General features: G+C 35.2%; 2 protein-coding genes and 1 long non-coding RNA gene across 5 annotated transcripts in view; 1 reads left to right on the top strand and 2 right to left on the bottom strand.

Annotated features, from left to right (window-relative positions):
* Window positions 1–2,024: 2,024 nt before the first annotated feature.
* LOC110109423 (dirigent protein 2-like) lies at window positions 2,025–2,732 on the top strand. The gene has a single exon (XM_020840490.2). The coding sequence runs from the start codon at window positions 2,039–2,041 to the stop codon at window positions 2,564–2,566; it is 528 nt and encodes a 175-aa protein (XP_020696149.1). The 5' UTR covers window positions 2,025–2,038; the 3' UTR covers window positions 2,567–2,732.
* A 96-nt stretch (window positions 2,733–2,828) lies between these two features.
* On the bottom strand, window positions 2,829–3,464 carry LOC114579582. Its single transcript, XR_003700650.1, has 2 exons — window positions 3,302–3,464; window positions 2,829–3,224 (listed from the first exon to the last, which is right to left on the bottom strand). It is a non-coding gene; the product is annotated as an uncharacterized LOC114579582 (long non-coding RNA).
* Window positions 3,465–6,039: 2,575 nt separating this feature from the next.
* Window positions 6,040–16,272, bottom strand: part of LOC110109403 — a 24,983-nt gene continuing 14,750 nt past the window's right edge. For all 3 annotated transcript variants that reach the window (XM_020840467.2, XM_020840466.2, XM_020840468.2), the window contains exons 6-13: window positions 15,186–15,279; window positions 12,817–12,914; window positions 12,496–12,565; window positions 11,978–12,069; window positions 8,073–8,189; window positions 7,829–7,905; window positions 7,071–7,115; window positions 6,040–6,983 (exon numbers count right to left, since the gene is read on the bottom strand). In XM_020840467.2, the coding sequence (XP_020696126.2) occupies window positions 6,479–6,983; window positions 7,071–7,115; window positions 7,829–7,905; window positions 8,073–8,189; window positions 11,978–12,069; window positions 12,496–12,565; window positions 12,817–12,914; window positions 15,186–15,279 (1,098 nt within the window). In that variant the 3' untranslated portion in view covers window positions 6,040–6,478. The remainder of the gene's footprint in view (window positions 6,984–7,070; window positions 7,116–7,828; window positions 7,906–8,072; window positions 8,190–11,977; window positions 12,070–12,495; window positions 12,566–12,816; window positions 12,915–15,185; window positions 15,280–16,272) is intronic.

The following is a 16,272-nucleotide window of genomic DNA, read 5'->3' as shown; positions in this document are numbered from 1 at the left end:
AATATCTCTGAAAACAGAAATAGGATTCGGAGTCCTTACCATGAGATAAACACTTTTCCCAACAGCGGCGTCAGACGAAAAGCGCTCCGCGGCCTCTGAAAATGAACTTTTCCTTTGTTTTTCTTCTCTTTCTCTCTCCTCAGATATTTTCGTTTTTATAAAATAATTTTCTCTCTCCTCAAAACGAGCTGATTTCCTTATAACATTAGTCTGATCGGCCCGGCCGATCTCCACATCGTCCTGGCCGATCACAGAACAAAATCCAATCGGCCCGGACGATTCCTCATGCCGATAATTTCAGTTTTGCTCTCAGGATTTTTGTCTCATCTGATCGTCCCAGGACGATCCAAAATCGGCCTGGACGATCCCATTCCAGAAAAATCAGTTGTTTCACTGTACTGATCGTCCTGGACGATCTCAATATCGTCCCGGACGATCCTGGGAGGAAAAATCAAATCTGAGAGGCAAATCAAAGAAATGAGCTCTCACACAAAACTTCGGCGCCAGATGATGGTCGGGCAGAATATTGCCAGTGACAGTTGGCGATTGGGCAGAACTCCGACGTTGGTCAGTTGCCGGTTGAAAGTCCGGTGGTGGTCGAAGATGAGTTTCTTCATTCTCTTCCTTTTCCTCCTTTTCTTCTTTCCTTATTGCTTAATTCCAACGTCAATTGGCAACCAAACAAAACTACGGCGTCGGTCAGCCGCTCGATGTAAGTCTGACGGTGGTCGAGGATGAGTCTCTTTCTTTTCTTCCTTCTTTTATTGCTTCCTTGCTTCCTTCTCTTCTTGCTTGGGCCCCCTCTCATAAAAAATAATGGGTTTATTTATAATTTTTTAGAGTGGCATGGCCAGTAAATAAGAGGAAGATCAAGGGTAAATTGAGAGTGGTTTGAATGGACGGCCGGTGTTGAATCTCTTAATCATGGACCGTTTATTGAGTATTGAAATGTCTTAATGAGATCAGAATTTGGCGATCTTGGGTACATTGGATTCATCTCGTTGAGCCGCTCGATTTGACTATAAGCACACCATATTTGAAAACTGTTTGGCAATCCAAATTATGAGTTGAACCTTAGAAATGCGGTTAGGGTCTTTGATATAGACTCGTTTGGGCTCGAATTGAGTTGAATTTGATGTCGTTGTGTTCGTTTTTTCGAGACTTTCAGTTTGACTATACGTCTGCTGAAATCGGAGTACAAATGATTTCAGATTTAATTGTTGAAGTTTCCAACATAATTTTTGCCTTGAGATTCGTGCCCGAACAAGATAAATTTTTTATGATATATCAATAATATTATAAAAAATTTCTCTCTCATCCTTTTTCTTTCAAACCCACATCTTACTCTTTTAAAAACTTTTTTTTTTATGCTATTTGTGTAGCCATACTTTTCCTTAGCCCCATCATCTTTTCTGTGACATTTTTGACTGGCTTCTCACGCCACTCGCCCATGGCCCCATGCTCTATCTTCTCCACTATTTTTTTTTTTTTGGGAATTGTATCTTCTCCACTCAAAGCTCATACTTTGTCCGTCCTCCCAAGCTGGCACTTTGTCCCAAGCCTACTCACGCTCTGGGACTTACGCCCATCCTTCTTCCCCGGACGGCTTGTCCCTTGCTCTCATCCCGTCAACCTCAGCCGTCGCCGCTCCACCTCCGGCAGGCCCTCCGACTTTGCCGTCTCTTGGCCTCCGAGGACCTCACCTGCCACACCTCTGTCGAACTACTCCGAGATACTTTAATATTTATTTTTGAGGGGAGACAAACGTCTAATAAACTGGAACAGCACGAAAGATAGACTGAGACGAAAGCCTAAAAAATTCAATCCGAATCTTCTTGTCCACATCATAAATGTTTCAGCTTTTAAAGTGTAGAGTTTACGTTATTAACCTGATCGCAATTACCAAAACATCCCCGACTTCTCAACAAAATCTCAAAAATTGTGTATTGCACTCACTCTCTTTGTTAAATAATAAATAGAGAAGCACTCCCACTCACACAACGCAACGTTCATTTCCTCCTAACTCCACTCGACCACAATGCCTATCTCCATAAGCAAACGCCATCTTCTTCTTCTCCTTCTCGTTCTCCTACTCAGTAAATCCAATTCAGCGAACCCAAATCCCAGCGATAAGCTAACCCACATCCGCTTCTACTTCCACGATATCATCAGAGGCCGCAACCGCACCGACGTTCGCGTCACGAAGCCCGCCGTGGCCTCGCCGGCGGCCTTCGGCATGATAACCGTAATGGACGACCCACTGACCGAAGCTCCGGACCCCAAGTCGAGGCTCGTAGGCCGGGCCCAGGGCTTCTACGCGGCAGCGGACCAAAACGAGTTGAGCCTCCTCATGGCCATGAATCTAGCCTTCACTGCCGGTGAGTATAACGGAAGCGTGCTCTCCGTGCTTGGCAGAAACCAGCCCTTTTATCCGGTGAGGGAAATGCCGGTGATTGGTGGCAGCGGAGCCTTTCGCTTTGCCAGGGGATACGCGGAGGCCAGGACTCACTCGTTTAGTCGCGACGTCGCCGTCGTCGAATATAACGTCTATCTAATGCATATTTAACGAAGGAAAGTACAAATTATGTTATTGTAAGGGATTTCAAAGCGAGCGCAGTTTATTTGTGTGCTATTAAACATTTAATATCGAATATCTTTGCGATTGTATCCAATCTCATATTAGCCTTACTTTTAAGCTTATCCGGTCAGAAATAGATAGCAGCTTTTTTTGGGAAGAATCGGGGCAAAGCCCATTTTATTAAGATAAAAAAGGTACAATAAAACAAGACTTACAGGAAAGTAAAGACAATACTAAGACAAATGATCAACTCAAGCAGAAAACCTCACAAAGAGCAAAATAAAACAAAGACATAACCACTACAGATCAGAAAAACACTAATAAAACAGAAGCTACACAGCAAGAACAGCAAAGTAATCAAGCAGCATCGGGTGATCTCCCGCTCCAGCCAGACAGAGGGAAGACCAAAACTTCAGTAGAATTGAAATTTTTCAAGAAGATGTTGATAATGCTTCCAGGTACAAGTCTTGACCCGAATAGCATTTTTTATAGAAATGATAATGTACTCCAAAGTATTCCATTTGTTATCAAATTTGCGATTATTTCTTTCTCTCAAAAGATGATACACAGTGCAGCCAATAGTAAGCCAGCAGAAATTCTTTTCCCATTTGGACATAAGCAGCTGGTTATCCATGTAATCAAATACCTGAATCAAATTCGGTCTAAGTAAGAAAGAGTTTAATTCAGGAATTAGCTTGTTAATGACATTAAAAGTAAAATCACAGTTAAAGAAAAGATGGTTGTGATCTTCCTGGGCATTGTTGCAAAAACAGCAAACCAGATTGACCTGGATAAATTTTTTGATTAACAAATCAGCCACTTTCAGTTTCTGCAAAATGGCCATCCAAGTAAGAATAGAATATCTAAGAGAGTAAGATTTATACCACACATAATAACTTTGTGATCGCGAATTAATAATCATAAATATCATTTACGACTATGGTATACGGTAGCCTTTGCAATCAATATATCGATCGTAAAATTCATGTAATCAAGGAAAATGTATGATCTAATGATATTATTCATTTATTATCAAATATGATTTAATAAATATAAGAAAAGTGCACATTAGATGAAGCATATTTTGATTTATTGATTGGAAGCTTTGGCTATCGGCCAGAAGGTCCTGATTTTGAGTATTGTGTATAAAATGTGTGCATGAATTAGTCTTAATTGGCCTAAATATAAATAAAAAAACACATAAGTAAAGAGGGAGAAGGCATAATGATTAAGGCTTTGTTTAGGACCATTTTTTTGTTGCTTCTTAAAATAATTTTTTAATATAAATATTTTTAAATTAAAAAATTTTGTACTAAAAATTATTTTAGAAAATACTAGGAAAATTAGTTCCAAAGAAAGCCTAAATCAAAATAAGCTGCTACACCATTTTATTTAGAAAAATTCATATACGCATCACATATATAAGACTTAAATTCAAAATCTTTTAGTTAGCTGCCAGAGCTCCCAACCAACATATTAAGGAGAATTAAGTGTTACACCAATTCATTGTGCAAGATGATTTAGATATATGGACCCCCCATACTATCCCTCTTATCCTTCTCAAGATCACAACGAAAGGTCTGTAATTTTTTATAAAGGTGATTATAAAACTGTTGTGGAGAAATAATTTTTAAAAGAAAGTAATTTTTTAACAAAAAAAATTATTGAAAATGACAGCCAAATAAAAATTATGATTGTTATTTGAAAAACAAAATAGTAAAAAAGCTGTTTAAAATGGAACTTAAATGATAAAAAGAGTATAGGGACTCTTGCATATCAGCAAATATAATATATTTATTTGAATACTTATATGATATTTAAATAAAATATATTTATTTTAATATAATATATTTGGATTGGATTCAAAGAAAATTACTTGGCATTTTAGTAGGTAATAACAGCATTCAAATACTTTGCAAGATCTTTGATAACTATTTCGAATGTCTCCATCATTATGTTATTATTTAGTATTATTTAGTAAGGTTGACCAAAGTTTGGAGATCATTGTCATAAAGAACCCTCACTAATAAAGAAAGCAATCGCTTTTAGAGATAATTGAGTCAAAATATTTTCAAAATTTGATCTTAAAGTAGAATTAGCTATTAAATTAGTCTAATAAATAGATATTAAAAATTATTATATATTTATCATAAAATAAATTTAATGATTTTAAAATCAAAATGAATAAAATTGGATTAGATTATCCCAACTCAAATTTTTTCATTTTTTTGAGGAAGAGCAAATTTTTTAGACAAGTTCTCTCTCACCATCCACTTCTATGTTTCTCTCTCTAACTTCTATTTTTTATTAATTGGTAGCTAGAAAAGAACAAATTTGAGTTTTTGAGGAGTTTCATTACTGAATTTTTTCAAACTTTACCCTAATGCACAATAAAATTAAAACAAATATGTCATTCAAATCATTACAGATCTATTTATTTTTTTGGAACATTTAGGTCAATTAAGACAAACTCACACACATAACATATATGCAAAACTCAAATTCAAGACCTCTTGATTGATAGCCAAAAATACTTGACCAACATATCAAAATGAGCTGCAAATTACAGAGCCACATTGATAGAGCTATTTTAAGCATCTGGTCAAACTATGGAGCATTGGGGTAGTACTTTTATTGAGATTATTCAGCCTTGGATGTATGAAATTAAGGGCATAATCATAAATGGTGATAGCAAAACTCTAATTGAGATGATTTTCTTATTACTTTTTAATGTAATTTTTTAGTACAAATTTTTTGAACAAAAATATTTTGATAAAAAGCTATTTTAGAAAGTAATAAGAAAGCTATCTCAAATGAAACGTTAAAAACACACAACTCTCCTTGGCCTATTGGTTGAGAGCTTAGGCTTCCAACTAAGAGGTCCAAGGTTCGAGTCTATGTGTATGCGTTGTGTGTGTGAGTTTGCCTTAATTGGCCTAAATGCAAAAAAAAAAAAACGTTAAAAACACTATAGCTAATGAAACATTAAAAAAAAAAAAAAACAATGTTACTTCCACCATGAGCATAGATCTACTAACAAGGTGGTCCATTTTTGTGAAAAATTATTGTGCGTACACCGAATGCTATCAAAAGACTAACCAGAAAGCGTCACATCACCCATATGCTCAGTATCATGGCTCAATAATGTTCGGTACCGCGTCTCGATACCGCTAATATGACGCATTTTAGTTGGTCTCCAAACGACGTTCTACATCCAATCCCCAAATAATTTCTCCATTTTTGTGCTCAAGTAGCAATAGATGAAAATTTTGTATGAATTTTTTGTTTCACTGAAAAGGAGTTTGATGATATTTTTGTGTATGTTTAAGTAGTATGTATGCTCTTTTTGATTAGACAAAATGCAAGTCCAAAAAAAAAAAGTACCTTGCAAAGAATATATTGGGCAAATTCACCTTTGCACCAAAATTTAGAAAGATTAGGCTAGAAGTACTGAAGTAGGCTTGGAATGAAATAATACACCAACTTTGCTGTGAATAAAATACTGGAGATAACTTCTTACCTCCAATCAACTCAATTTACACCCAACACAGCAAAAAAAATAAAAATTCCTTAGGTTGAAAGGTAATAATCATAATCAATGGAAAATTTTCATGTCAGAATATATATACTAATCAAAAATTTGATGAAGATGATTCATATTATCATTAAATTTATTTTGGAATAGTATAACATAGATTGATCCATCAAAACTTACATTATGCCCATTCCAAAATAAATCTGACAAAAATAAAATTCAACCTGATCAAATTTTATTCAATGCCTGACCCTATTTTTTCTTCTAATTAGCAGCTTCTTCTAATCAGAATAGAACTATATATTCTGGAAGCTTATTCTCTCCACTATCAATGAAGCATCCAAATCAAGTTATTCATAATTCCATCATAGTCCATCCACCCTATCAATCACATCCAAAGTTGTATTAAGATCGATATCAAAATCGATGACAGGAAACAATGGCGTCTTCCTTGATTCATGCTTGCTCTCTGCCGTTGGAGAATGGTTGCTGCTCTTGCTCAATCTATGGTTTTTGCTCAGCCTTGGCCGCCTAATCTCAAACTCCTGGCTTTTGCTTATCCCTGGAGAAGCCTCGTGGAACTTGAGCCCTCTTAGCATCTCTTTGTCTTCCAGTGTGAGCAATGATGAAGAAGAGGAGCTAGGCAAAGGAGCTGACGATGAGATCTTCTGCGAAGGAAAGCGGATCAGAGATTTTACTGGTGATCGAGAGAAGGTAAAGCATCTTCCTGGTCTTAATTGGCTTATGAAGTGGTGGAGAAAAACTATCAATTCAAAAATGTAGGCTTCAGTTTTCTCCTTGTCGGCATGATACAGCGTCTCTATCCTTATCAAACTGGTAGGACCTGCTGGCTTCTGACCCGCCTCAGTTCTGCAATAAGATTAACCTTAAGTGAATTCCATTGATCTGGGAGAATAAGATAAGGAGAATTGAGCTATTTGAAGAAGACTGACTGACCCTATGCACGCCCATTCTCCAACCCAGCCAAAGCCATGGTGCGCTCTGATCATTCCACACAGCAATTGCAAGCAGTTAAAGCGAAGTTATTAATATCAATGAAAAATCTTCAGTGATTCCAAAGAACCTTGAAAGTAGTAAATAGGCTTCAAATATATGGGGTATCTATCTGAGCAAAATAGCTTTCAAATGACGTTTTAAATGACAATCAGGCTTCGTTTGGTTATCCACTACTTTTTGTAAAAGTTGGTTTTAAAAATGTTGGTTGAGGGAATGGAGTTTTGTAATGGAGAAATCAATATAAAAAAGCTTCTCAAAATAGTAGAAAAATGAAGTTATGTAAAAAGTCCTTTTAGAGAAGCGTCACATACAAACAGCCACAAAAGAATAATTACACCTTTTCAAAACTGAAAAGGCAAAAAAAAAACTGAATCAAACAAGGTCTCGGTCTTTTACCTAGACAAGATTATTCAGTTTTGCTAATCGAAAACTAGCAAGTGATGCTTCAAAGGGAAGAGGGAAAAAACAAAATTAAACTACTATATAGGACATTCAGTTTGCTTTTAAATAATCAGAGCTGCTGCTTGCTGCTGTTTTTATACAATGTGATGAATTGTGTTGAAGGAGTATTGGTTGATATAAAATAATTTTGAAAAAATATGAGCCATCCCAAGTTTCATTTTCATTTTACATGAACGAAAGAAGTTTGTGCACCTTTTCAAATGAAGGGTTTAAAAAAACAACTGAAAGTATCTCACTTGGTAGTGTTATTGGCCATTGGGGCCAGCCATTGCAATGTTTTCTCCATTTCAGCCTTGATTAGAGAAGCGGGTGGCTGCAATTAAAAAAATGGAAAAACCTGAGTTAAAAAGATACACTCAGACTGGCTTCTGATTTTGATGATTTCATAAACATAATTTTATTTAAGCTAAGCCACAATGATCATCAGAGTTGATAGAGTTGTTCTCACTTTAAGATATGGTGAGGGATGATATTCTGTACCTTTTCATTGAGCTGAAATTCTTGCAGCCTCCAGCGCAGTGTAGACTTTATTGCTGGGGGAAGGTTTTGGTACAGCGCATCTCTCGTGCTTGGTGGCACAGAACCTGACCGTGATACCTAAATATCCCTTAGCTCTTAATAACATCTCATGAAAATATTATTTTGAGAAATTATAGGGGAAAAGGAAAAGATGATGAGAAATGGTATAGATAGGAGTTCCAAGATGCAAAAGCAGTGACTATGGTTTAGTTTGGGACGGCTTTCTTACTGCTTTCTAAACACAGGTTTTTAGTACAAAAAATTTAAATTTTATACTAAAAAGTTGTTATAAGAAACAGTAAGAAAGTTGTCCCAAACGAAACTTATATCTCAAACAAGCTGAAGGCCCTCTCACTCTATTCAAACCAGATAATCAGTTGCTTCAAATATTATATTATAAAATTTAATATAAAATATAGGAAATAAACAAGACGAGGACTGAGCCAAGGATGAAGTACTAAGGTAACTAAGATGGACAGAAAAAAACAAAAAAAAAAAAATCACATAAGAATTTAGTGCACATAGTTTGATCTAAATATCAGATTTTGATTAAGTGATCATATATGGTTTAAATCATGTTTAAGCTTTTGTCAAACCGAATCAAATCAGTTTAGAAAATATGTAATTGATTTAGGGTAATTTTCAGCATCATATCTCAACCATTCATCTATTTTATACAAACATCTGAGTCATCCATCACCATTCATTTACTTTTATTTATATTTTGGTATTAATCTAGTGGTGGAATGCTTGGGAAATAGAAAGTAATTTCCTCTCATATATTATTTACGTATCAAACACGTGAGCATACGTTCACTAGTCAAAACCAAAAGCTAAGTCAAACTGAATCGACATGATTGGCTCAGTTCAATTTGGCTCCATTTTAAAAGTTTGGTTTCAATTTCTAATTTTAGAATTTATTTTGATTCAGTTCGGTTCCAAACAAAGCTAGGTTTGACATCAAACAAAATTGCGTCCACCCCTAAGGATTTACCTGTTCAGTCAAACAAAACAAAATAATTGCACTGAAAAATAAAGTTTTATTAAAACATTATGCATTTATGCCAAAGTAATGGATCATAAGTGTGTTATTTTGATTAATTTTTATTTTAGTATTACCCGCATGGCAACATATCTATAAGTGTAACATAGGATCAATTCATAAAGAACAATTGAGATCATACATCAAAGAGCACAAATTAAGATACATAGGAATTGAGTCCCTACTTGTATGGTGTTCCTCACTGGACAGCCTTCTCGATCTTCATGCATAAAATAATCCCAAGGATGCATGTAGGCTTGTATCATTTTATATATGGAGAATTTTGTAGAAAGGTTATAAAATGTGAAAGAATTTATAGACTTCTCCAAAAAGCTTACAAAACTATTTAAAAGAAAAAAGAAAAAAAATTCCCCAACTGTGGCCAATGGCTAGAGTAGAAAGAAAATACACATGAATTGCAATCAAAGGACCGTAAGAAAATCAATCTAATGATAGTAACCTTAATCCGTATGCTAAAGGATCCCTATAAAGATTAGTTGACTTGTGAGTCCCATGATTCTGCAACACTCCCCCTCAACTAAATTATATAAATCCACCATTCCAAATTTGCTTAAAATATTTTTAAATGTGGGATCACATAATCTTTTGGTGAGAATGTCTGTGAATAGATTTCCTATTAGCATATGTGGAGTACAAATTAACCCAACTTTAATTTCTTTTTTATTAAATATTGATCCACTTCACATGTTTGGTACAATCATGTTAAACTAAATTATAAGCAATGTTGATGATAAATTTATCATCACATGTATATATTTATTGGCCCACCTCATTTGATTTTTATATTTTTCAAAATGATTTTGATTCCTCATAAATTTCTTAAGCAATAGCTCTAGATTCATACCTAGCGCTACATCTTGCCACAATAATTTATGTTATGAGATTTCCTCTCAAAATGCAAAATATAAAGTTGTGGATCTTCTATCAATTAATGATTATGCATAGTATGTATCACCATACCCTTCAATTTATAAAGTATCTTATTTTTATAGAGGATTCATTTCTCAAGACTTGATTTAAGATATTTGAGGATTGTATAAATAGTTTGAATATGAAACTCTTTTAAGTTTTTGCATGAATTAATTATGTATCAACCAACCACTACCTCCTCTGGTCCACCTCCCACCATGCCTGGGTGGTCTCCCAAAGGTTTTGACCTCCTCCTTTCCTGCTCCCCTTTCATCTGGAAACCACGATCCAGGAGCCCCCTGCCGCGGTCCTTGAGAGTACAATCTTTCCACTTCCTCGCCATCCCCCGGAATTTCTTTTCCCCTTGGTTCAACCCTAGGGATAGTCGATGAATCTTTCGACTGCATCTCAAGCATCTTTTTCATCATCTCTTCAAAGTTTCCAAACTGAGAGTCTTCCTTTCACATCGGAATATTTTTCCTCTACTTCGTCCTTAAGTTGTTTCATCTCGCCTTCCAACTCATCCATCTTATTTGCTGCTATTTAACGGATCTCGATTCGAATCCTCCAAAAACAGTAAAAAAACAGCGACGGTAGTCTTCAAACAACAAAGTAAGAAATGGGAAGGAAATCTACCATCGAAATCAGCGAGAAAACAAGTGATTTTGGTTTAGGACATGGCTCTGATACCAATTTGATAAGCCATAAGGTGAAAACAGCGAGATGACACAACAAAAACAGCGGTAAATTGAGAAACAAGGGACGATTTATGTATTAATACTCCAATACAAAAGTAAGATACAATGACCTACAAATAAGAGAGGTATATCGTCTCTCCTGCTAAACCTAGATGCCACTAGGAAGCCCTCACAAAAAAAAATTCCAACAAACACAACTCAAAGTCTGCATAAAACAAAATAAACCTTAAACTTTGCCTTAAACAAACTCTCCCACCTCTCCTAAAACAACCCCTTTTCCTAATATATTTCACTCCTAATTTAACCTTACTGTCTTAATTAATTCCCTCTCTTATTTGAATTTAAATTAAGAAATTCCTTTCCTAATTAATCCCCTCCTAACATAAGTAATTAGATCCTTGTTGGACCCCACAAAACAGCCGACTGGCCTCCCCTTTCTCCCACTAACCTCACCTGGGCCGAAGGTTGCTGGGGTCCAGTTCTGCCGTTGGGGCTACTGCCTCCGTATCATATATACATGTAATAAGGATTTCATGGTTCTATTATGTGAGCGGTCACTCTCCTCTAGTTTTTGTTATGGTAAATTCTTCTCTTAACACGTAATTTTTTGTCCCCTAAGGTTTTCCATATAAATTAGAGTGTTTCTTGCTTTGTTTTGTTGTACAAGTACAACAAGTTAACAACTCATTAATGTTTACACACTAATGCAAAATTAGAATGAGCGTATAATTGCAAATTACATCATAGTTTTAGAAGAATATGCATAAAAAAATAATAAACATGCCAGATATTCTTTTTAATATTCTAAATCTGATTTGGCAAATGGTTTAGCAAACAGACATCTATGTAGGTAATAGATGCTTGCTTCATAGATTCTATTATAAAAAATCTATTTATAATATGAATAGGATACTAGAAAGTAGAAACTCTATATCCATCCCATAACTACAACTAATATTGCCCACAATTCCACCTTACATCCCCCCGATGATTTCAATACACCAAGACATACATCTTTCCTCAACCTCATCACAGAATCCAGCAAGAATTTTAATCCAAATGATTTAGACATTTACATTTCTTAATTCAAACACATAAACTAGGTTGTAATACCTAAGTTAAATAAAAAGGAGAAGGATTAACATAAATTGTCCAAATTTTGGGTTGTATAAGATGAAAGGAAAAAAAAAACTTACAATGGTGTCAATCTGATTGATTACATTTGCATAGTGCAACGCAAGGCCAGTTGGACCCAGTCTCTGATGACCATTGTAAGATCCTGACGCAGCTTTATTCCCATACACAATTCATGACAAAAAAAGACAAGAAAATAAATTATCAGCAGAACTATCATAGGAAGTCATAGCTAAGAACGAAGAATGCGGAAGTATTTTAATGAGTCGGGCATATTTAGGGTTTCTTCAAGTTTTCTAAGTAAGAACTGGCACACAAATGACTAAAAATTCTACAATGGAGCATCTCCTTTACTATAGCAGCAAGAATTTGACAAGTGTTAGCAACACAAACACGGTTTATGTTTCTATGAAAGGAATCCATGTGCAGGTGGTGAATTTTCAAATTTTCTTTCGTTTTCTTTCATCACAAGTGATACTAATATCAATACTAGTTAAAATGGGATAACGCATTAACATAAGCAGGTGTAAAAAGTATAATTAAATAACTTAATAGCACTATCAGTACACAGAAGAAATACCAGCATTTACAAAGACTTCATGAATCTCAAAATGCAAGAAATGGACAATTTCGACAAGCTTCTCCATGACCTGAAAAGGAGTAGATACTAAATAGTACAGTTTGTTAAGAAGATACAAGTCATTCAAGAAAAATAGTATCCAAATCATATGCATAAACTTATAAGTGCTTGTGGTGTACATTGAGACAGAATTCGTTTGGGGTAGGGGAGGGGGAGAGAGAAAGAGTAAAAGGACAACCAGGGTAGAGTCAGATAATGACTACTATTAAAATGGACTATAGAAATGCTAAATTTGACATATAAAAGAATCCATTAACTGACCTCTTCCAAGTTCGTAGACCATAATGATTTCTTTTTTAAGCTTTTCACATGTTTCTCTTGGCTTTTCAGTTCTTGCCTAAGAATCTGAAGATTGTCAACTGCAAAGAATTGAAAGAGATGTTTGGCAAATAACAATTCCCAACAGCATAATAGCCATATATATATATATATATATATATATATATAATTCACTGTGTAATAAGATCAAAAAGAATAATAATGTCATCCTACCACCTTTGTGTAATATAGAAGGACCAACCATTATAAACATCAATCCAAGCATACTAGTCTGTGCTGGGGTTGGTACATCAATCCAAGCATACTAGTTTGTGTATTGGGGTTGGTCCCTTGCAGCTTAAAGGGGAAAGGCAAGGAGAAGGGGGATTAAGAAAGTGTTGATTGATGGAAGAATCTATTTGACTATGATGCTACCTGGGAGCCATACGAGAGGGTGAAACACCAATTCCTATCATTTCACCTCAATGACAAGGTGAGTTTTTTGGGAGGGGGATATTGTTAGGTTGGTCCAGGGACCAGCTGAACGGTCCAACTTGAACTAGTTCAGTTCTATTCTAGGCGGAATAGAAATCCTGCCCAATAAGGGGGCAAATGGCTTGGTGGGGCCCAACTAGTTTAATAGAGATTAATGGCTGTAATTAGTGAAGGTTTTGGAGGGAAAAATTCAAAATTAAGAGCTGTTTAGAGATTTCTTTATTATATTCTTCTTTAAGTAATTTTTCTTGCTAGGGTTAGGGGGCATCTTGAATTTGGTCTGAAATAACTGTTTCATGTACCAAACAAGAAACCTGGAGCAGGGTGTTGGCATTATAATACTTGTTTAAAATATTGCTATAGTGCTTGATGACAGAAGTAAAATAGTGCATAGACAAGTTTGGCTTTACGGAAGAACAATTCAGGCTGAATATTTCTTACCTTGACCAGGCATGACCAAGCCCATAATTAAAATGCTCTCACAACTCAAATCTAAATCACTTCTTAGCCAGGACAAGCTTGGTTAACACTAATGTGTTTTAGAGTGGGAAAACAACTTAATCCAAGTTTCAAAATTTTGGCCAATCATATTCCAATGACAAAATAATAAGAAAAAATATTTAAAAATAAACAAATCTAGTAAAAAGCGTAAAATTAGGGATCAAAATTGAGACAAAAGATAGTATATAACTCATAAATATTTCAATATTGGGATAGCTCTTTATTTTTTTCTAAATCTAAGCTCGATTAATAGCAGTTATAGTGTAAGGTTCGGTCCATTTTGATAATTTGATCCTTAACTGTTTGCATCGACCAAACTTTTAGACAACTGGGATCAAGAAGGCGCTCAGGCTTCTGCTCAGGATTATGATTTACCAACTATTTTGTTATTGCATGGCCTTTTTCCTTACTTTTCTTTGTACATTTTGTCCAGAGAGCATCTATGACAAAAAACACTCTCCAAACTAGGCTAGACCCACCAAACTAGCTGAAAATAGTATAACTATTTAATATCTGTAAAAAAAGGGGTTCTCTTAGGCCAACAAATACCCATTGTCACAACTAATACGCTATCTGCTTGAATTCAATCCCAAAAATTTTAAAAATTTAGCTTGATTCTGCATTTCTGAACCCAAAACTTTAAAAACCAAAATCTAGGCCAGTTCTTGGTTACACGCTTACACCTTACAGGTACCTAAGTATAGATTCTATTTGTACCTAATTTCAAAAAAATGCATTTCTATTTTATATATATCAAGCGTTCTATTTATGGGATGTCCACATGAAGCTTGGCATCATATGTCAATGACACGTTTCATTTGATTTGTACACGTGGTGTTTGAACTTGTGCCAAATGGTACATCTATATCCATAGGTTAAATGCTAAATGATAGAAAAGAAGTTGCAGTTGGCTTTCTAAATATGAAATATATCATAGTAGGAGGAACTTGGAAATTTACAAACATTTTCAAACATTAGCCTTATCAAAGTTATTTGAGATTGGTAGCTCCAAAGTATGATGAATAGATATATTTTTTCTTGCCTATTGGATAATTATGCATCTTAATTTTTTAAATATTTATAAATCATAATAGAAAACTAATAAGATTGGGCTACTTAGCCTTGGAAAGTGTGACCGAACTTCAGAATTAATCAAAAACAATTGGTGTCCAGTAGATGTTCGAGTACTCGAGAAAACAAGATCCTAATTTTGAAGTCTCGAACTAGAAATTTGTGGGTAGGTTGTTAGATTTAACCAACAGTAACCACGCTAACCATAATATCACTTCAGTAAATCAAAAACAGTTTAGTAAATCATAAAAGAAACGCTATAATCCCAATATGGGTTTCTAAAGCCATATAATAGAGCCACAGACCTTTCTGAATTGGAGCTGAATTTTCTTCTTCTTGGAGTTTCCGGCGATATTCTTGGCTAAATCTATCCAAAGCATGTAGCTCGTGATAGAGTTCCTAAAGAACAAAAGAATTAGCAAAATTATATTGTGAATTCTCCAACATGCAAACTTCTAGAAACAAGTAATGCCCAACCAACCAAGCGTGTGAAAGAATAGAGTTTCAAACAATAAATAAAATATGTTAGTGATTAAGAAACAATTATAATATGATATAAATAGATTAATGATGAGGACATCCAGCCTTGGAAAATCTATCAGAGGCATGGTCGTTGATCTACGGCTATGATCGCGCCGCTCAACTTTTGATGTTCATTTTTATTATTGATGTATTAGTTTTATTTATGAATTTTATTATGTCTTTTCCACTTTTTCCCTTAAGGGTTTAGACATGTTTAAGCCCTAGGATATTAATACTCTTTATTTGCCACTTTGTATTGGCTATTTAAAGCCTTCCCCTCCTACTTTGAGGGTAAATGATGATAATGAAAGAAAATTCTTGCATATTGTTCTATTGATGTGAGAGTTTTGAAAGCTTTAGAGAAATCCCTAAGAGAGGGAAAACGAATCACCCACCAACATTGGAAGCATCCGGGTTCGTGGTTCTGTCTTTCTTATTTCTTCTTATGGTGCCGAATGTTGGCCATTAAAAGAGAAGCATAATACTAAGTTAAATGTGGCAGAGATGAGAATGCTCAGGTGGATGAGTGGCTTTACCCTTAGAGATAGGATACGAAATGAGCATATACGTGAAAAGGTTGGAGTAGCTCCAGTAGAAGATAAGATTAGAGAGAGTCGCCTTAGATGGTTTGGTCACATAAAACGGCGGCCTTTCAATGACCCGGTTAGGAGAGTAGAGGTATTAGATTTGACTTATGTTAAGAAAGGTAGGGGTAGACCTAAAAAGACTTGATTAGAAAATATTAGGAAGGACCTTTCTTTATTTGGTTTAAACGAGAATTTGACTTTTAATAGAACACAATGGAGAGAAAGGATTCATGTAGCCGACCCCACGTAGTGGGATAAAGGCTTGTTTGTTGTTGTTGTTGTT

The sequence above is a fragment of the Dendrobium catenatum genome, unplaced genomic scaffold (genome assembly GCF_001605985.2).
Source record: "Dendrobium catenatum unplaced genomic scaffold, ASM160598v2 fragScaff_scaffold_537, whole genome shotgun sequence".
In the NCBI taxonomy this organism is placed as follows: Eukaryota; Viridiplantae; Streptophyta; class Magnoliopsida; order Asparagales; family Orchidaceae; genus Dendrobium; species Dendrobium catenatum.
Note: the sequence above shows the minus strand (reverse complement) of the source record. Positions and strands in the feature narration are given on the sequence as shown.

Bases quoted from the DNA above. Each gene is read 5' to 3' on its own strand.
- LOC110109423 (XM_020840490.2), top strand. From the start codon at position 2,039: ATGCCTATCTCCATAAGCAAACGCCATCTTCTTCTTCTCCTTCTCGTT.